The 21,362-nt window shown below is 47.5% G+C and overlaps 1 protein-coding gene and 2 long non-coding RNA genes across 5 annotated transcripts in view; 2 read left to right on the top strand and 1 right to left on the bottom strand.

Moving 5' to 3' along the window:
• Positions 1–3,624: 3,624 nt before the first annotated feature.
• Positions 3,625–5,574, top strand: LOC105854090. Its single transcript, XR_001145812.1, has 3 exons — positions 3,625–3,801; positions 4,058–4,128; positions 4,559–5,574. It is a non-coding gene; the product is annotated as an uncharacterized LOC105854090 (long non-coding RNA).
• Positions 5,575–7,637: 2,063 nt separating this feature from the next.
• The window catches only part of PHTF1 (putative homeodomain transcription factor 1), a 31,503-nt gene continuing 17,778 nt past the window's right edge, over positions 7,638–21,362 (bottom strand). For both annotated transcript variants that reach the window (XM_004689635.2, XM_012730147.1), the window contains 13 exons: positions 20,238–20,372; positions 18,439–18,598; positions 17,435–17,608; positions 16,948–17,037; positions 15,977–16,195; positions 13,091–13,219; positions 12,452–12,724; positions 11,844–11,975; positions 11,473–11,559; positions 9,460–9,615; positions 8,878–8,973; positions 8,486–8,611; positions 7,638–8,078 (listed from right to left, as the gene is read on the bottom strand). In XM_004689635.2, the coding sequence (XP_004689692.1) occupies positions 8,058–8,078; positions 8,486–8,611; positions 8,878–8,973; positions 9,460–9,615; positions 11,473–11,559; positions 11,844–11,975; positions 12,452–12,724; positions 13,091–13,219; positions 15,977–16,195; positions 16,948–17,037; positions 17,435–17,608; positions 18,439–18,598; positions 20,238–20,372 (1,798 nt within the window). In that variant the 3' untranslated portion in view covers positions 7,638–8,057. The remainder of the gene's footprint in view (positions 8,079–8,485; positions 8,612–8,877; positions 8,974–9,459; positions 9,616–11,472; positions 11,560–11,843; positions 11,976–12,451; positions 12,725–13,090; positions 13,220–15,976; positions 16,196–16,947; positions 17,038–17,434; positions 17,609–18,438; positions 18,599–20,237; positions 20,373–21,362) is intronic.
• LOC105854116 lies at positions 8,012–11,463 on the top strand. 2 transcript variants are annotated; one of them, XR_001145840.1, is made up of 4 exons: positions 8,012–8,100; positions 9,359–9,466; positions 9,755–9,878; positions 10,343–11,463. It is a non-coding gene; the product is annotated as an uncharacterized LOC105854116 (long non-coding RNA). The 2 variants fall into 2 exon arrangements; XR_001145839.1 differs by having other exon boundaries at positions 9,755–11,463.

The following is a 21,362-nucleotide window of genomic DNA, read 5'->3' as shown; positions in this document are numbered from 1 at the left end:
GGGCCGGGCGGCGCCGGCGCCGGCGCGGCTGTGAGGCAGAGTCAGCCTGGGAAGCACCGCGCTCGGTCTCCGGAGACGAAGAGCGGCCGGCTGGAGGAAGCGGGGCTCCCTCCCACAACCGCCCCCCCGCCGGCCGGCAGAGCGGGCGCCGCCGGCGGGAAGGGAAGGAAAGCGGCCTCGGGAGAAGCGAACTGGAGCCAAGACAAAGCGGGAGGACACCTGAGGGCCCCCGAGAAGACGCCGCCGGGGGAGCCTGAAGGGGGGGCGGCTCCACGCGCGCCAGAAGGGCCCGCGGGAAAGGGGCTGGAGGCGGCCGACAGAGCCGGGGCGGGCGCGGGGGCCAAGAAAGCCCCGATCACCCCCGGGCCCTGGAAGGTGCCGAGCGCCAGCAGAGCTGCGGGCGCTGCCGGTGCGGCCGAGAAACGGCAGTGACGGGAGACGCGACAGAGACCAGTCGCAACCTCTCCTCGGTAAGACGCAGCAGTTTTCAAAGAAGTCATTTTTGTTTCCAGAAGTTCTAGAACACACGTACGTACGTCTTAATTTGAGCATCAAGTTCCCCAGGCTGCATGGAGGACCCTGAAGAGGAGCAAAAACCAAAGCGAGAACCCGCGCGACCGCCCGGGGAGACGCAGCGTGCACGGGTCCCCCGCCCCCGGCGCACGCGGCGCCCCAGCGCCCCAAGGCCCCCTCCGTCTGCCCGGGCCGCCCGCGTCCCCGGCGTTCGAACCCACCACGTCTGTGGATAAGTAGCGCTGTGGGCCCAGCCCACTTTGTATTCGTGCCAAGTTATCTCCTGTACCATGTCTGTCTTGACCACTCAGCTATTCTCACAGTAATGAAAAAATTAGGTTTGGCTTGGAAGTTGATATTCTCAATAGCATGTTGCATGTTTACAGAAAGATACTCCAGTCCCTGCAGGAGAGCTTGCGGACGGTCACCAAGGTCGGCCGTGGCCTCCCTCTAACAGCTACTGATGTTCCCTTGAAAAGTCAGACTCCAAAACGGCACTATGAAAAATGTAGTCACATGTTGACACTGTGTGGTTTTGTATTCTAATTTGGCTGCACAGGGCATTCCAGATCACGTTAGCGGGTTTACTGACAGTCCAGTGTCCAGAATGAGCAAGTAGTTTAAGCAATGGAGCGTTTACTTCCTCCGGTGTTATCCAGCTTATGTGGCTATAGCATCTCAGCTCACCCTCATTTCAGTTATTTTATTACCACAAAGAAGCATGTGGAAATAATGCTTATTGCTGTTTGAAGAAAAAAACTACTAAATTTCTATTTCTGGGTAGCGTAATTGTACCTGCTAAGTCATTCGTGGCTGATATAGTACATACTTGAAGAGTCAAGGTATTATGCAGATTTGCAAGGGACTTCATCATGCAACCAGTTTCAGAGCCCACTGCCAGGAGAAGCCCAGCCCACCTGTAGCAGCTGGCCAGCGAGACCAGGGTTAGAAGCAGGAGCTGGGTAAGACCTGCGCCCCATGCAGACACAGGACAGTACTTGCTAGATCTTAATTTCTGGCCACATTAACTTTAGAATCAAAAGAAAAGCTAACAGCTCGTACAAATTTTCAAAACTCTTTTTTGAAGTCTAATTAAAGATGTTTGTTGGAGGATGCAGCTTTAAAAATTTAAACTTAATAGGTTCAGGTTTGTCAGTCCCCTGAAGCAGTACTCAGTCGCATCAATTTTTTTTTAAAAAATGGACATTCTCCGACTGAAACCATGTGATGGAGTATTTGAAAACACTTGTCCTGTCACCCTGGATTCATCTCGTTATTGTGCAACACATTACCCAGGTCCTTCCCTCCCACGGTTGACTCTGAGACTCCAATAGAACAACTGAGTCAGCCCCTGTAGATAAGACATGCTTTCAAGAGTGAGTTTTGAAACCCCCATTTCATTCAGAGCTATATATACACACCTATTGTAATGACTCAAATAGAGCAAAATTAGGAGGCTTGATACAGTCTAAGAATTTAGTACTACAGAAATGATTTATTTCCCTCCTAGTCCACAATTAGTGATAAAAATCTTATTTTGTTAACCGTGACATAACTTTGATGTCATACGTTGTCGGTCTGATGTGGCTTTCTCCTTCCTGAGTAACCTGTCACTGTACTGATTACACAGACTTAGCAATGAGGCCTTGGAATGCTACACAAATATGGATGTACTGGTTGTAAATGTTTATATACTGTACAGTACCTTTATATATATATATACACTTGAGGTTCTGATTAGAGAAAGATCTGTAAATCGCTCGTTATTTTTTATATAGATATTAAAAAAGAAAAACACAACGGTCTCTGGTCTGCATTTCTTGGGCAGCTTGCTTTTTTATCGCTTTCTGGTTGTGGAGCTAATGCCCGCTGTGGTGCAGAGGCCTTGGGTCAGGGAGACCCAGGACCCACCTGCTGTGTTGTGGGAGCTGTGTATAAAGTCTAACACTGAGCTGGGTTAAATAGCGTCACACCTATTTTTTACCTTTCATTGTAAAGAAAACAGCTTTGCATAAGCAATTTGCTACCCCCAAAAAACCATCCTTAATTTGTCAGGGAGAGAAAAGGCTTGCTCTGACCAGAAAACTGATCACTAGACACTGACAATGGACACGGTGGTATAGCAGCAGTTACTACCAGTTCATGGAATTGTATTCCACCTGATTCTGAAATTTCACATGGGGGCTAAATATTTTAGTTACCACTTACTGTAGGTTAAATTAGACATTAGAATGAAGTTGTGACTTAATGCTTAGTGTGGGTGATGCCTACAACTGATTTCAAAACCATGCTTTATGCCGTACACTTGAGGGGAAATTTAAATCCCCTCCCACTAAAATAAGCCAGACCCGGAGTCTGCAAGCCCCCAGGAGAGACGCGCTCACCGCAGAGGCAGCAGGACGGTCGTTCTTGTGGTGCACGAGCCTTTGACCGGCCAGAACCACGGGGAGTTCTGGGATGCCACTACATTGCCTCGCTAAAGTGAGTAGAGACTCTTTATCTTCTAACCTACCTCCATCAAATATTTTAGAGCAAGGAGCTTTTGAAAAGAGCCAGCTCTGGTTTCAGATGGCCGGGGTGCAGAAAGGCAATACTGCCACCAGAGACTGGCGTGGTTGCCTCCTTTCTCAGTAGTAAGATGATCTCCTGTAGACCTATAAAGCCAGATGCTATTAAATCGGTAGACAAATTTTATCAACATTCAAACTGGGCTTTAAGAAAACATGAAGTATTCAAATTACTTAAACGGTGACAGGTTCACTAATGACTCCACAACAATTTGTTGAAGCTGCAGTTTAGTCCGGAGTGGCCTCCTTGACCTGAGGCGCGCTTGTAAACAGGGCTTCAGTCACACCATGTGAAGACCTGGCACGACACTACATCGCAGAGAAAGCTCTGTCCCGGTTAGGTCAGTGTGTGGTTAAAGTGCTTATATTTTCAGGGGCCATAGTGCATAGGTTCGAGAGCTTGGAGAGTCTAACTCCCTAGCAATTTTGCCTCTTCAATTTTTTTTCTCAGTATCATAACCAGTTAGGAAATCAAGCTAATGGGTATTTTTCTTATGCTTGTACAGTTTTGCTATTCAAATTCAAGGAATGAATGACCTGATCTGGTTTTTAACTAGGGTTTAGTTTCTCCATAGCAGGTAAATGTTACCAAGGTGTAACTCACTTCTTTGGAGGAGATCAAACGTCCAGATTCCTAGAAATTACGGGAATGAATGAAGTACTGAGGAAAGAAGCAGCATGAAGTGACAACTCTTCCATCCTACAGGGAACTGCATCAGTGGTAATTATTTGAGTTCTGTTTATTCATTCAACACATGTCTATTGAGTACCTGTACGAAGTCAGGTACTACTCGGAATGAACAACAGTATGCCCTTGGTTAAGGCACCTGCAACTTAGTGGGAAACCAGATAAGTAGGCAAAAACTAGAAAGATAACCAGGTTGTGTTCAGTCCCGTGAAGGAAATGAACCAGGGCCGTGTTGCTGAGGACGGGTCAGACGGGGAAGTATAATGTAACTAGAGTTTCTGCTCCACAGGTGTCAGAGAAGCACCCTCGAAGAAACAGACCGGCCAAGTCATCAGGGGGAGAAGCAAGAAAACATTCCAGGTAATGGAGGAACAGAGGGAGGCCGGTGGGGTGGTGGGACGCTGAGGACCTGAGGCAGGAAAGGCAGGCAGGCCTGACACAAGCACGCTTGGGGGCCGCACAGAGCAAGCAGGGAGAGGTTGAAGCAGCAGTGACGTAAGTACCGTCCCCTAGTGTCAGGCTCATTCACGTGGCTGGGAGCACTGACAGGAGCAGCAGAGGAAACGCAGAACTGGTAGACTGGCTGTCAGACCCGGAAGGGGAGCGGGAGCGGAGAATAAGGTCGGCAGACAGGTAACTTTGTTTCGTTTACTAAGGGAGAACAATTACTGTAAATGTTGTAAAAATGGGTTTTAGAGGTAGGACATTAGTAAGTACAGGAGTGGGATGAAAGGGGGCGAGTCTCATGGGTGCCCCAGATGACTGTCCGAAGGCACTTTCCACACTGTAGTGCAGGAATGGGGAACCCAAGCTGAGTCAGAGACGGAGTCAGGAGTCGGGGCGGCCGGATCACTCGGGTGTTCGGGGTGTGTGCAGGAGCCCAGACGGCTGCGCAGAGGAGGCCTTCCGAGTCTCCAGGTGAGTGCTGAGCACATCAATCCCCAAGGATGGGTCAAAACTCCCAAAAAAGGCAGAAAAATTCTTGACCTGGAGAAAGTTCGTGTTTCCGAAACCGAACTAGAAAGCCGCATACGAACAGGCAGCTACGGCGGCGTGCGGGAGGAGATGCTTCAGCAGTGAGGGCCGTCGGAACCGCACCCACCCACGTCAGGCTTAGAAGCAAATCTTGACGTGACCAGGTAACTTCCAGGTAATTGCATTTCAAAACAAAGCTTAAAAGGCTTTCAGGTACACACATACAAAACTAAGCGATGTCAAGTCAAATTTATATCCCATATTACCAGGCATGCAAGAAAGTAGAAAACTGTGACCCAGCGTGATACCTACAAATCAACTTAAAGATACTGTGTTAAACGTCTTTTGTCCATATCTGCTATTTCTAATATAAATGGTTAACAGAAAGAAAATGCCTGTTAATAAGAAACATGAATTTTTTGTAATGAGATTTCCGTAAGTGCAAATACATTGCAGAGGGTGAGAAGCAAATAGTAGAGAATGATAGGTGAGTGAACTCGAAGGCACAGAAATAGACACTACCCAAAAGGAAAGAAACAGAGCAGGAAAATGTAGAGGACATTAGTAAAGCTGAGGAAAGATTCAAGCAGCCTAGTATGTATGTAAATGGAATCCCAAGGGAGGTAAATGAGATTGTGGTACAGAAAATTTATTCTCAAAGTAACCAAACACATTTCCAGTTATTTTCACAAAACACGGACATAAAAAATTAAGAATACTAGCATATTCTTTAATACAATTAAAACTGCAAATTCTGCCATAAAGATCTTAAAAGCAAGCAACAGTTAGGGCCCTCCCTGGTGGCGCAACAGGTTAGGACGCAGCACTGCAAGCGAGCCGCAGCCGCCTCAGTGCGAGTTCAATCCCCGCCTGCCCTGGAGGTGACCCACAGGCAGTAGCTGACCTCTCCTGACCCGCCCGCTGCTCTGCTCAGCAGTGGACTTCATCGATCTGCTCCCACTCTGTCTCTGATGAATCCTCTCACTGCTCCTGCACCTCTGGCCTGTACCCTAGTTCTGTATGCATAAATAACTAAATCTAAAAAGAAAGAAAGGAGCAAGAGTTAGAGAAAAAAAATCTTGGTTCATCTCATATGCACGTGAGGTTGAAGAATGAACAAAGCAATGCAGGCTAGGAGCATAATGGCCGCGTCGAATAAAATGAGTTTTTATACACAGCAAAAATGTCTTTTGAAGATAAAGATTCAAAAATCGGGAGTGTGCTGCTAAATGGATCCTGGATCTTATCTTCAAAATAATAAACCATTAATAGATTCTAAAGGAGGCGGCTTATACTGCAGAAGAGACATTAGCTTGTCGAGACTAGACTGGGCTTGGGGGTGTCACACACAACAGAAGAGAAGTAGAAACTTACTCAGAAAACAGAGGATGTTGACTTAGACCGGGCGCTGGAAGGGAGGAGGGCAAAGAGTGGGTGACCTGACCAGTGGAACCATTCTAAGCCGTGGTGATGAGCTGTGAAGCGTGAGCGAGAGGAACAAGTCGAGAATGATTGTCAAGTGTCTGACGTGAGCAGCCAACAGTTTCACTCCCTGGAATGTAATTTGAACAAGTATATTTACACTATCGCAATTATAGCCAACAAGCCACAACAGAAAATGCTCCTGCATACTGCACTTGAAAAAGAGAGTTCATTGTATAAAAATTGCAATTAAAACTTGGAGAAAAAGATAAAAGCATCCCTTTGCTTCAGTCTGAAATAGGCACTGAATTTCATCTTGGACTTAAAGCGTTGTTATTCTTACAGAAAAAGAGAGAACACGATTTCTCCGAGCCCTTAATGGAGACAATGAAGTGCTTCTGCAACCTCTTGAAAGTAAGTCATTATAATGGGGTTACCTTTAAACGGTAACTTGCAGCATTTAGAATGATTGCATGTATTTTTCTGTTTTCATATTTAGGCCTCTATCAGTGAGATTTTTTTTAAGATTTATTTGTTCATACAGAACTGGGGTACAGGCCAGAGGCTCAGGGGTGGTGAGAGGCTTCACCAGAAACAGAGTGGGGAGCAGAACAGACAGATCTATGAAGTATACTGCTGAGGGGAGCAGCGGGTGGGTCAGGAGAGGTCTGCCGCGCCATGTGGTCACCTCTGGGGCAGGCGGGAATCGAACTCATGCGGAAGTGGCTTTAGCTTCCCAGTGCAGTGCTTTAACCCGCTGTGCCACCAGGGAGGGCCTATCAGTGAGATTTTTAAAGGATTTTAAACACTAGTGATGAGTGTACTTTATAGATCCGTTAGGTTCTAGCTACACTGTGTTGGCACTTTACTGAGTTGATAATTTCACTACACAGCCGTATCAAGTAGTTATCCCCATTTAACAGATAAGGAAATTGAGATGCAGAAAGTTTCCTTTGTCCGAGATTAAGAAGCTAGTAAGTGGCAGAGCAAATGATATGGAAGATCAGACAGGCTTGATCTCAACTCCTAAAATCTTGATTCATTTAAACCTCAAGCATCTTCCTCCATATGGGACATGTGTAACGGATACAGTGACTTTACATGAGTACATGGAATAACTAATTTCCATTTAAAATTTGACAAAATCTTAATCAGTAAATGTTCAGGCTTTCAGTTTCCTCAAAAGATTCTGCAAAAACAGGTAACTTAAGAGTAAGAGCATTTGTCAACGCATGTGGGGAGTGGGTCGCACTGAGCCCCGAAGTTCTGGACACACAAATCATTCTCAAATGTTGTGCAGTTTGATGCTTCACTCAGTGCTTACAGGCCACACAGCTGTGGCGACGCCTACAGAAGAAACCGTTTGTTGGACACGCTCAGGTGAGTATCCCTGTACTGCCTTCTCGTGCTTGTTCTTTTCTGCACAGCGAGAGTTAAACAAGGGCACAACAAAAAAGCTCAGAGACTAAAACTTTCCAGCAAAGTCCTTTTATTTGGGTCCAACTTAAAATAGTTTAAATTTGATCCCTCTTTGTTAGAGAAGTGAAACCTCCAGTTCTATAGACTGTAGTAGAAAAGTACTGGATTTGCACATTTCTAAGAATGGGTGTGTGCTCCATGCTTCGGGTGCCTACCATTGTTCCCCAAAAGACTGCAACTGTCACAGTGCTGAGATGCCCAAACTGAAAAAGCTGCCCTTTCCCATAACACAGCCTGTAATCTCCATCCTGCCCCTGCTGCTTGAAAGCTGTGAACAGACGTCTGGCACTCATCCCGGCTGGAAGATGCGCTCTGCAGCCTCCGGCGAGCTCCCTGCGAGGCGGGCAGGTGGGCGCGTGGGCTGCTCTTCTGCGGTACGTGCTGAATGGTGTCCGTGTGGGGCCAGGTGCAGCCTATGACTTAATTTTCCACAGCTGAAGACACAAGACGGCAAAGGTAAGTAAGTTTTAAGACAACAGGTGGGGGTTTAGGTATACTTGCACCATTCTGAACCAAGACGCCTTTTGCTGCTTGGGTCAAGTATCTGCTGTGGTAACAGCAGCCACAGAACTAGAGAAGAGAAACCTGAGAAACCTCGATGGACCCCTGCACTGCACCTCACGGGGTCTAGTCCAGGGAAGGCCCCAACACTGAACTGACAGGGTTTTGTGCCATCCAAGAGCAGAGTCCGTTGTGCTGTGTAAATTGAGAAGCCCGGGGACTAGCGGTGAACCTGCCCCCTTTTACCTCGTACTCTTGCCATGCCAGTCACACACACACACACGATATGGAATGCCAAGGTCACTGCCTTTAGTAAGTGTAACCCTGAGGCCATACTCACTCTTATATTAAAGCCTAGAAGATCACTTATAACACCTGAGACAGCGGAAAGGATGACGACTCGTGTGATGTTGTAGATTAAGGGGTTCATTGTCAGTCCATAGAGTCTAAATGGTGTGTCCAGCTCCTACAGAATAAAGAATATATATATATATAGTTTCCCAAGGACTGGTAAGGAAAACAGTCATCTTTACATCAGACTTAATGGTCAGACAACAGTTGTCATAATCTGAGTAACAGGACGGCCACTTTTTCTCATACAGTTAACTGCAAACCATCAAGGTGGTTGTCAGAATATAGAGGCCCAACATGTGTGTCACTGGGGTCTTCTCCAAGAAGTTAAAGCACTGATTTAGATGGTGTAAAAAGCACATTGCAGAATTAATTACTTACTTTCAATAACTTGGTGGACAACTTTAATACATTGTTTACTAGAGTGAGCTGTTCTTTTTTATTTGGCTTTTTTTCCATTTTAAGATACAAGTTAATCTAAAGGAAAGAAGAAAAATTTAAGGTAAAAGATTACCACAGTGTGTCTGGACATTTCTTAAATTCCAGCAACTACTTCTATAGCATCCTAAGTAGTGACACGTGGTAAAGCTATTCAGTGAAGATTAAAAATGATAATGTAATAATTAACATGTAAACTCGAATTCAAAATTTATTCCTCTTGGTATCCCCTAAGAAATCTAACATCCTCATTTAACTTAATTCTTTATTTTCCTCCTTAAGCAACATTCTGTGTTATAATTCGAAGGTAGAAAAGACAGTTTTCTTCTCTATCTACATAGTTAAATGACAGAGCTAATACTGGAGTATAAAATTAAAAGCCTGCTCCATTACCACCAGTAAAATACCTTTATTATATTTTCAGTCTTAGATCTTACTCCTGAGAGCAGACAGCAAAGAGGGTACCAGGGAACCTAGACTCATCCTTGAATCTTCTGCTCAGAAGTTAATGGAACCAATCAATACCTGTTCTGTAAGTAATATTGAAACGTTGCTGTATTTCTTATTGGTTTCAGACCCCAGTGAGGCCAGGCGCAGTAAGAAAAGTAGCAAAGCTGTTTCCCAGATCAAAAACTCCCAATTATAAGCATCATTCAAGAAAGTTTTATGTCCTTGGAGAACCTATACAAAAGATCCAGGGGTGGGGGCGAAAAGTTTTCCTCCTTTACATTAGCTGTTTCTTGCAAATATTTTAAATCAATTATTGTAAGGCTCAATGCAGAAGTTTTACTACTTATAAAGTGTTATCTATTTCTATAAGTTTTAGGAGCAGGAAGCTAGGAAACACAGCCAGGGCCTGGCAGCACAGGAGGAGGAAGCCAGAACCATGCATCTCCTGCCGCCTGGCGAGTGGCCACTCCTCGGGCTCAGCCTGTCATGTTCTGGTAAGAAGTTTACACAAGTCCAGGATAAAATGGAATTGCTTTAAAAATAGGCAGAGAACACCGCCCAAACCCAACTGTAGGCCTTTTCACAACCAAGAATTCACCATGCAGGCAGTCTTCCCACCTCTCGGCCCGAGGGCGCCTGCCTCTCCCCTTGGCTCACTCCTTTGCCTCCTGACTTTTTTTTCAGCCTAGAGCATGTTCAATCTGCCAACTCGCTATAACTAGGGGAGGAAAGAAACCCACCTCTTGCAGGTTATCTGAAAGACAAACCACACCCCCACTATTATAAATCCAAAACTCTTGTGTACCTGTTTTCCCTAGATGCACACCAACGACTAATTGATAAGCCAGCCACAGTAAGAGGTTAACAAGTACAAATAGAAGAGTTCTAACAGTATGTGGTTATGTGGTAACAGAAGTTACTGTGGTCTCCCTCTCAAAATCTCTTACTGTATTTTCAGACTGCTTGACCATAACTACAACCTTGGGAAGCAAACAGAGCTCACTGTACTTTCAAAAGAGCAACACTGAGACGAACAATTGGCTCCTCAAAAGAGGGAGATCAGAGGACAACAGAACATGCAGCTGGAATTCCATATGCAATGAAAAATATCCTTCAAAAACACAAGCAGATTCTTCAAGTAGAGAAAAAATGAAATAAAAGGGTAAATACAAATTTACCAATGAATAACTCAGTACAAAAATGATTATGGGCCCTCCCTGGTGGCGCGCACAGCGCTATGAAGGTGTCTGCAGAATGACACACAGCTGCAGCAGATCTGTCTCGCCCGCTGCACCCCAGTTCTTGTATGCATAAATAAAAAAATCTTAAAAATGATACAGTGGTAAGTCAATAATTACAACCTACATCCTTATCTTAGAATCTCTGGGGTCACTAGCTGTAAAACAGTTAGAGGGTCATAAAAAAGGAAAACTATCAAGTAGATCAAATAGGAACCAAGTGGTATCATAGTGCTTATACCATCTGAACTATGAAGACAAAGTGTAGAGGGTAGACGACATACAACAATGAAAAGACAGCTGCTATAGTTAGACATGTCATGATAGAAAAAGCATGACGCTGTTCTAGATTATAGTAGACCAAAGCCCTGAGAACTAAACATGGATAACAACTCTTAATTTGTGTACACCAAATTACACAGCTACAAGGTAAGACTACAATCATAGTAGACTTGAACACACCTCTGTCAGAGGCTGATGGCCTAATCATTAATTGTGGTAAGAGTTTAACGTAACGTCAATCTCAACATATTTCAGAGAAGGTCAGGTTAAAGCTTAGTAGAGGGGAAAGTACCTGATTCAGCCAGAGGGAGTCCTTTCGGCACTGCCTTCTTCTGTACAAGAGGTTACAAGCTAATGTATGACAATTTAGGCATCAAAACAAGTACAGTAAGAGACTGGAGAAGAATGAGCATGAGTCTGAGTGAGTGAGAAAGAAAAGGTCTGCCCCAGAGTGGCCAAACTTACCAAGGACTCAAAAGAAACATAATCATCCTAACAACATACACCTGGACACCATGAATTGGTCTTAAAGAGTGGGCCCTGTAACAGAATTTCCATTTTTCATTACCTGGGCACAACAAATGAAAGCGATTGAAAGTGTCAGTAGAAAAACTGAAGACACAACCACATCCACGGAGCGCTGGGGACCCCGCCTCTGTGGAGTGAGAAACACGCGTCAGACCGGTGCCCGAGGCAGCAGGGCCCTCCCCCCGTCAAATTCCAGTTAGGTCCAAGCACTCTACCCTAAAAATTTAAATTTTCTTCTAAATTATTTTCCCGCCCTACCAGCTTTGCACATAGATCCTTCCAGGGTGGTGCCCAGCAAGCTGCTCAGCCACAAAGTAGCCCACCCAGTACCCGGCACTGCATCCCCGTCGAATATCTGCTAACAAGACGTGCACTCCTGTGCACGTCATGCTGCATTCAGAGCCGACTCACCTTGAGATAGGACCGCAGTGATAGCCATATCTTAATGTTTTCTACCTTTTTAAGTCTGAAGTGAGGTATTTCGTATTTCCTAGCTTTCCTGGCAGAAGTAATATGGCTGAAAAGTTTTGCAAACAAAAATCTCTGGAAGAAGTTAGAAAAAAATATCACAACATGAAGCATGCCTGTGTTTTTATATAACTGCAAACAATAGTCCCATCATATGATAAGTGCGATTCTGATCACTGAGAGGCAGCGCAAAAAATTCCGTAGCAGCTCATTACCCTGTTGCTCCCCCAAGCACACTGCACAGTAATATATTTCCTCACAACACGGTTCACTCATAACATTTTCAAGGAAATTTTTTGTAGACAATCTGCAAGTTGACAAGCTCAAATGTTTACACAAAATTCTGCTCACGCCCAAGTTACATTTCCATTCAAGAAGGCATCTCAATCCCTGGCCGCATGTCAACTGTGAGGAGTCACCATCACAAGTGACGAGCCCATCCACGCCACGCTCCGGGTCAGCCACACACTGCCCACATTAACAGCAAGGACAGCCACTCTCCTCAATCTATACATCATAGCGAAGGCAAATTTTACTTAATTTTTACCAACCTGTTTATATGTCCTCTCAGCCACACACATCATGAAAAAAAACATCCACGTAAGACACAAGCGTTCAAAAAAATTAATTATAGACAAAATAATAATAGGTGTAACAGGGGGTGCCCCACAGAAGAGCGTCAAGATCTCCTCAGCTGAAATGGACTTCAGCTGGTCGAGATTCTTCTCACGGAAAAGACGATGCAAGAAAGGAAAGAAGGCCAAGCCAACGGTGACCGCGTTCCCCAGCATCTGGTAACCCACTCCTTGCTGGTACGTGTTAACCTGGAATTGAAAATGTTGAAACTATGTTCATGACTGCAGAGCCAAATGGAGTGGAGGGTCAGTAACTACCAGAAACTACTTAGATTAAACACAGGTTAAGAGAGGCACACAGTAAAATACAAACGTCTGGCATCTTATTAGTCATTAGGCTTCAACAGGGTAACGGGTATTTGTAGAGGATTCCTGAACAACTGGCTGTGTTCAGAGACCTTTGTGACAAATTGGAAGTTACTACCGAGACTCTGAAATGAAAAATGCCTGTATGTCAGAAGTACAGTCATGGTGTTCTGATCGCTACAGAGGTCCCACAAAATGACTGCTGACCACTAACAGTTTTAAAATACAAGTGAAATGACTCAGTCTTACCCTGCTCATGATGATGCCACTTATTTCCAACACAGACATGTCCATCTTTTTACACTCAGTTCCTTCCCAGATTATTGCACTAACTCGATCAGAGGCAGGACTTGAATTCTGAAGCCAGAATAAATGGTTCTACAAAGAAAAATATGAAAACCATTTCTGTCCACCCCATTCCTCCGTTAAGAGTTTTTCCCCTTGTCCAGCCCCCAAACTGCCAGTGTTCAGAGTCATCATACTCTCGCCCTTACAGAGCTCATCACTCAAACCACTACCTCTTGGATACTGATTTTTGGGCATTTTCTTGCCTGGAGAGAGCTTCAATGTTACTCTGGAAGGAGAGGCAATAGGAGCCGTCGGGCTTCAAGACTGTTTCCCTCGCTCCACACTTGGAAATGAGTATAAACTTGGTTATTCGTGGAGTAGTGGCGGGTGAGTGGGGGTATTTCCAAAGCAACACGGCTGTCTGTGCGCTAAGCAGGGAGGAGAGGCTGACAGACCCTGGGCGGCGCTCCCGGCCCAACCCTAAAGACTCTTCGATCACAATCATCAACAGGGCATATTCTGATCATGATAAACCTAATTTTGCCCGCCTGTGAAGTTAAAAACTCTCACAGCCTCTAACAGACAAACTGGTATCTAACCATATGCTCCTTCCTGGTGTCCCACCCAGAGCCATAAATCGAATTATCCCCAAATTCAAGTACACATCTCTGGAGAGAGCAGTATTTCTTTTCTTTCTGTCAAATGCTTACATAACGCTGATGAGCACACTGATTTATTCACTGAATTAGCAAAATAAATTATATGTATAATTATATATATTATATATATTGATGAGAAAAGAGAGATGTAACATCAAGATGCTCACAGGCTTAGGGAGATGAAATGCCTACTCAGCGTGATGAAGGAAGGAAAAGTGCTTTAGGAACACAGAGAAATGAGCCTCACTCAGGCCAACACGAGGAAAATAAAAAGGGATGGGTACTGGAGGAAAGTAAATTCCCGGCAGAGACACGAGGATACACAAGGCCTGGGAGCGCAGGAGCGAATGGCCAGAGATGAGGCTAGAGCAAAGCAAATAAAGAAACAAAGGCAAATAACCCCGAGGGAGACTGACGCCCTTAAGGGTGTTAAGGGCAGGGCACGCCACTCCTACTTTGGAAGCAGCACTCTGGCTGAGTGTGGAAACCGCAGTGACCGACGCCTGCAAGCCCGGAGAAGCTGCCGAAGCTGCCGCCGCGGTCTGGGCGGAGGCGGCGGCCTGGGCCGGCGGGCCGGTGCAGGCCAGAGCGTGCACACGATGCCCACGAGCAGCAGGCGCAGGGAGGGCCAGGCACCCCCAGGGTTTGCCCTCAGTGGTGAGCGGCGTCATCCAGAAGCGTGGAGAGAAGAGCGCCACGGTGAGCTTATCTTACCAGATGTTGGGAGTGACCAAATGAGGAGATTTACCGAGGGACTGGATAAGGGCAGTAATAAATCAGGCCTTGCATCCAAAGGTGATAAGGTGGTAACAAATTGGGCCTTGCATCTAATTGACCGGTCCTTGCGTAGGGATGGGACTAGCTGAAGGTGATAACGAACTGGGCCTCACATCAAGGACACAGCGATGAGTCACCCCTTGGAAATCTGAGCTTAGGACCTACATAAGTGACCCTGCTCCCTTACTGGGTTGGCTGTAGCTGCGGACCCCACTCTAGGGGCCCATCTCGCTGCTGTCCCAGAGCAATAAACTCCGCTTGCTCAGCCTTTCTGCCTCCGGCCTTCCTTTCTTGCTGCCGGTCACAGAAGTTGGGACAAAACACCAGATTCGTAAAATGCCCCAGAATTACACTGCAGCTCCCAGCGTGCAGTACAGGGCAAGGTCATCGCCACGCTGAGCGAAACCGCCGAAGGCTACCGTGAGTCACACAAACCGGACCAAGTGTGAAACGTATTTCAGACTTCGATTTCGATAGCACAACTGAATAAGGAACTTGCAGATTTTCATCTAAATGTATTGTTTCTAGTTAGTTTTTTTAAAACTACATTTAATGAAATAGGATTTTTTTTTTCATAAAATGTAACCTACGTCAGTGATGTCTCAGAATCAAGAAAACACAATAAGCAAATGCAGACGCGCTGTCCATCATATGGACATCCCTGGGAATTCTGGACCCAAAGGGGAGAACCTGAGATCAATGAGCACCACTGTGGTGAAACAGCTGAAAGGCCGGTGTGAGAACCCCTTCTTGATTATTCCTGCTTTCCGGCAGTGGAACGAGCTGACTCATGCACTATCACTCAGCTCCAGAAGTATGTAAGCAGAGGCAGACACATCCTCAGACAGGGATATAAATAACACCGCTAACACTCCTGGGCGCTCCGTCATCTCCACACCTCAGTATGTCACAATATTCCTCAGAAGCGGGACAGTTATAACCGCTCGGTACAAAAACTTTCCACAGCGGTAGAGCGAATTCCTGTGACGGCTGGAAGGCTGAATGCCTCCGACGGGACCTGCAGCACTGGGCTATCTGATCTGAGGGTTATAAAACCACAAATTCTAAGCGTCACTTGGCTTATACACTGTTAGAGAAGCGAGCAAAGCCACTGCCTGGCGACACTGCCACACACGACACTGCGGCATCGACAGAGCCATCCAGACAGCGAAGAGGAGCCATCACGGCCAGGGAGGGGGGAAAGCATCAAGGGAAATGCAGGTTAGGGCAGCTGCACAGAGCTTCTCCCTAAACTCCTGCTCACAAGCCTCGCTCAGTTTTCTCTCTCCAAGTTAGGGATACTGACACAACAGCATCAACCTTACGGGCCCGTAAAGTGAAGTGAGCGACGCGGCGCCTGGCGCGAGGAGGCGCAGGTGAAGGCTAAGTACGCCCTGCTGCCTTTACGCACCTGCTGGAAAACGTCCTCTTTGGGGTCGCGCTTGGCCCCGGGGGGCAGGGTGTTGGCCTGGCCCTCGCTGTCGCTGGTGACCGAGGACCGGCACTCGGGGCCGTGCAGTAGGTCGTCCCACAGCATGTCCTCGGTCTCCGAGTCATGGCGGGTGCTCTCCGAGTCTCTCCTGGACATGCTGAGGCTTCGAGAGCCGCCATTCCCGCCAGACCTGGAGCTCTAGTCGGAAAGCAAAAGACGAACAAGAACTTCTCATTCGTTTCTAAAGACGACCACACACCTGAAGTAGCTTGACGACCAGTTCTGCTGGCTCTGGCCGGACTGCTCTCTCAGCCGCCAGGAAGCAGTAGCACTTCACTGCAAGGTCACCCTCTGGAGGCTCCAGCAAGCTGGACTGCGAAAGGCCTCCCCCCCAGAAATGTTACAGCCACAGCATCGGGGTGCCAGCCCAGGAGCCCTGGGTAAGGCTGCGTCCTGCAAAGCACATCCAGGGGACCCCCTGGAGAGGGGGGTAAGCATTTGCTACCTCCGAAGCGTGCGCAAACACTGGGAGCTTCTCTCGGGGCTAGCTCTGTCAGGACAAACATGGAAAAGATAATAGGGCAGTGGAAGGATGGACAATGCAGCTGTCCTATGGCGCAGACTGGCACGTTTGCCATCACCCACTGGCCTCGTCGCGCAAAACCAAAAGCGCGCCATCATCTGCCCCGCTGCCCTCTCAAGGTGCCGTCACCTGGCATGCTGAGGTTTACTGCTTCCCCCAAACCAGGCCCCAGCAGCACCAACCACTAAAGTACAGAGGATGCTTGCGAAGAAACGCCACACTTCGAGTGAATATTAACACTGCCATCAGCCCGGAGAGCGGCAGGCAAATATAAACACAACTTCTGGGCAACCAACCAACAAAGGAGTGAATAAAGTTACCTGCGTCAAGGAGGGGCCTTGAACAAGGAGCTCTTGGGCTACATTACCTGGCTGAAGGCTGCGGATTCAAACTCTGACTCGGCCAGACTGTCCGAATCCCGCACCAGGTGACACCACCTGGTGGAGGTTTTCTTCACCTGCCAAACAGTAAACCAACATGCAAGACGTGAAGTAGCTTGTTGCTACTCAACGATGTAAGGCTGAAAGCCCGTGCTTCTAGAAAATGAAATAAAAGTTACCCGAGGGTTGGGCCCTCCCTGGTGGCACAGCGGGTTAAAGTGCAGCCCTGCAAGCTGGCCGCAGCCGCTTCAGTGCCGGTTCGATCCCCAGGCCCAGAGGTGACCCCCAGGGCACAGCAGACCTCTCCTGACCTGCCTGCTGCTCCCCTCAGCACTGTGCTTTGTCAGCCGGCCTGTTCTGCTCCCCGCTCTGTCTCTGGGGAAGCCTCTCACCGCCCCTGAACCTCTGGCCTATACCCCAGCTCTGGATGCATCAATAAATAAAAACTTTTTAAAATAAAAAATAAAAAAATACCTGTGAGCTTAGGTGCCTTGTAAGTATTGACTTTCTATTCTTAACTTCACAACCGTTGTCACTTGAGGCCCCCTCCACGCTCCTGCGCAGAAGTATCATCTGCTTCCGGGCTTCCCCATCCTCCTCACTTGACAGATCATCCGAAACCCCATTACCCAAACGTCTAAACGCCTCCTACAAAGAGAACAGTGAGTCCTTCACTGGGGACAGCCGAGAACACGTGTAAAAACAAGAAAGAGTAAAAACTGAGAAGCCGTAAAAGCAAGCGAAGCCAGAAATGAACAAGCCCACAGAAATTACTTGGTCTCGACAGAGAAAAACACTGGCCGTGAAACGAAGCGGCGCAAACATGAGGTGCGACTGCCCAGTGACGCAGCCCCGGGCGGCCGCATCAGCCTGCACCTCAGCTGTCCCTCCCCAGCTGTGCAGCCCGGCCACACTGGAGCCCCTGTGGGGCTCTGTTTCTTCATCTGAACCTAACAGTAATGATAATAAAAGCACCTATTTCACAGAGTCGTTGAGAAAAGTAACTGAGTCCATGTAACACATTCAGAATAGCAGCTAATTGAGTAATGGCTCCAAAAATATTAGCTAATTGCAGTCACTGAGCGTCGCCGTCGAACAAATGCAGAAACACGCCGTGGCTGCAGGGGAGAGCGAGGTTCCCCGCAGACGCACAGCAGGGCCTCACCCAGAAACCGGCTTCCCAGCCCGCGCAGACACCCACCGCCTCTCTGGAATAGGGCGCAGCGCTCATCTGCCTATAAAGCTGGCGCCAGCCTGCGCCGAGGCCGGGCAGCAGCGGACAAAACGCCAGCTCCAGCCCTGGAAATCAGTCCGCCGGGCTTCCCGCCATGCCCCTTCCCCACACTGTGGTCTTACACTCACTTTCTGCCCAGACGCTTACACAAACCTAGAAACAGCTGTTTTGTGTCTCTGGTAGGGCCTAAGAATAAGAAAATTTTACACAGGAAAGGAATGTTATATTCTCATCAAAATCTTACCCTACGGCGCTTTTCTCCATCTGAAAATTTTGCTTTCTCTCTGGTTTGCCACATCCTAACCTCTGGTTGACACTGTCTCTTCTTAATGACAGGATGAAGGCAACTCGCGTCATTGTCAGTCTCAGTCCCTCTGTTACATATCAACTTTACTCTTTTAATCCTATTTTTAAAAGGGAAAAAAGATTACTGCCTCCTTTTCTGGAAACAATGTCTCATAAAATCACTGTCTTCTAAGCAGGACAATATATATTTCTAGAAGTTAAAAAAAAAAAATCACCACCCACATTTTTACAGTCCCCAGCCCCGCTGGCTTTACGCACCATAGCAGACACTGACGCCCGGTCACCAGACCAGGGCAACGCCTGGAGGGGACACCTGTTCTTTCCAGTTTTGAAAGGAAGCAGCTACTCTCCCTTCGCCCAAATGGTCACCCTGTCTGCTGAGCTGACCCTCCTCGGTAGGTCAGCGTGGGGCCGTGAACTGTCGTCCCCTGAAGCAACAGACCAACCTGCGCCCCGACCTTCCTGCCGGGGCAACCAGAGAAGCCGGTGCCCGGCACAGTGTTCAGCACCGAGACCTCAAACAATTCAACTGAAGAAAACACGGCTTGAGAGGGCTGTGAACCCATTTCATCTCCCAAAAGGAACTGCAAGCCAAAACCAAAAGGCTTTATTTCTTAATTATAATCACTGACGGCTGACACAGTTATCTTTGCACCTACAAAAGCTTCTGTGGCCTGCGAGATCGGGGAGGAGGGAGCAGGGCTCGTTCTCTCTCTGCACCACAGCGCATCAACCGCAGCCTTCCCGCCCCCCTCATCCTATTCCAAATAGATATCAGCTCCCACACCACCCCCCAGAAATGATCTTATCTTTTGAAAATCCTTTCTTCCTTGAATGTTGACTGATAGAGCCCTTCCAGAACACTTACATCCCTGTAACCTTATGAATTTTATCACTGAAAATAAAGCAGATTAAAAAGATGTGGTACATATACACAATGGAATATTACTCAGCAACCAAAAAACAGAAACACATGTCTTTTGCAGCAACTTGGATGGAGCTGGAAAAGATCATGCTTAGTGAGATAAGCCAGAAAGAGAAAGAAAAATACCGGATGGTTTCGCTCATAGCAGGAGTATAATGGACCAGATGAGAAAATAATAATAATGAACAGCCATATACCAGAAACATTTTGTGGGGTTGGAGTGGGAAATGGGATCAAAAACGGGGGTTGAGGGGGAGTGCACTGGACTATGGTGATGGGTGACTTGGTGATTGGAAGCCCACGGGGATTAAAATTGAGATGAAAAAAAAAGTATAAAATGATGTAAAAATAAACTATTATAAAAAAAAAAGCTTCAATAAAAGCAAAAGCAGAATAGGGCCCTCCCTGGTATCGCAGCAGGTTAAAGCACTAAGAAGCTAACACTACTTCAGCAGGAGCTCAATCTCTGCCCCAGAGGTGACCACATGGCGCGGCAGACCTCTCCTGACCGCCCGCTGCTCCCCTCAGCAGCGCACTCATCAGTCAGCCTGTTCTGCTCCCTGCTCTGTCTCTGGGGAATCCTCTCACCGCCCCTCCGAACCTCTGGCCAGAATAAAGCTTTTATGGTGAATTTCTAGAACTCTAGGTAGCATGACACAGTGGGGACATGGAGAGCAAGCAAATCCTCCTAGAACACTTACAAATCGCCCGGTGACCGTCAGCTTCCACTTCATGCTATGAGGTAGTCAGACTACATACCGTGTAAACACTAAGATGAACTCAAGGAAACATTTCCATGGGTGACTTCCCACCTGTTGCCAAAGAGAGTCCCCAAAAAACCGCCAGCGAAAGGTGCAGATTCCAAAGTTTCTACTCCTCTGACTTTATCAGAGGAGTTGTTTCCATTTTCTCGACTCCCATCACCATTCACAGTTTTTCGTAATTTTCTACCAAAAAAAAAAAAAGTAAACATCAGGTCACTGAAGCCCATTTCGACTTCTGCCTAAAGTAGCACTATAGAAAAGTGTATCAACAGGTCACTGCCGCAGGCTAAGTCTGGTGAACTTCATAAAACTTCATAAACATTTCTGACCAACAGGTCAGACTAAACCAAACACTTATGTCATCGTGTTCAAGCATTAGGGAAATGGTGATTCAAACATTTCTAGGAGGAAAATTTTCACATGTATGACCCAGAGTCTTCTCAGCTGTATTCAACGCCAGGCGAAGAACAATTTCTCAAAATGCAGACGTCAGAGAGCCTACCTATTTAGCGCACTTACTCATGAACTGAGCTGACTTTTGGGGGGATGGACACTACCTCTGAGTGCTCACAACAGTGAGACGCAATTCAACCTTAGGGACAGCAAAACAGGGCTCACTGGGAAACGGGTGACTGGGAGAAGGGCCAACATGGCTGCTCGCCTACCCCAGAGAGTGTCCGCAGCGTCCCGCAGTCCAAACCAGAAGCTGCTCACACAAGATGGCTCGTCCCTCCCGGAAAGGCCTGGGGCTGTGAGCCAGGTGCCTGCAGCCAGCAGCTCTAGCCAGCTCACCTACGCAGCCGGGCAGTCACAGGCGGCCTGCGGCGGCCTCAGCATGGCAGCATCTAAGCCCCGCTGGGCAGAGCCAGACGTCGGCCGGCAGCTCTCCGGGGTTGCCAGAGGTGCCGGGCACACGCCAGCGCATTCTCCATGGAGGCCGCCGAGCGAGGCCCTCGCACACGCCTCCCCCGGGGCCTCGCGCCGCCAAGCCAGTCTCGCCCGCCTGCTGCCCCTCACGCGGTACCCGCCGCGCACACCTGATTGGCGTTTTCCAAACCAGGCTGTTTCCAAGCCTGGTGCGGCTGCAGGCTTGAGGCCAGTGGGTGCTCAGACCTGGTTCACTCTCAAAGCCAGCTCAGGACTCAAAACCCACCAGGGCGTCCAACCTGCCCC

This window comes from Condylura cristata, unplaced genomic scaffold (genome assembly GCF_000260355.1).
Source record: "Condylura cristata isolate star-nosed mole 26May11 unplaced genomic scaffold, ConCri1.0 scaffold00026, whole genome shotgun sequence".
NCBI classification, from domain to species: Eukaryota; Metazoa; Chordata; class Mammalia; order Eulipotyphla; family Talpidae; genus Condylura; species Condylura cristata.
The sequence above is the reverse complement of the archived record's forward strand: the minus strand, read 5'-3'. Positions and strand labels throughout refer to the sequence as shown.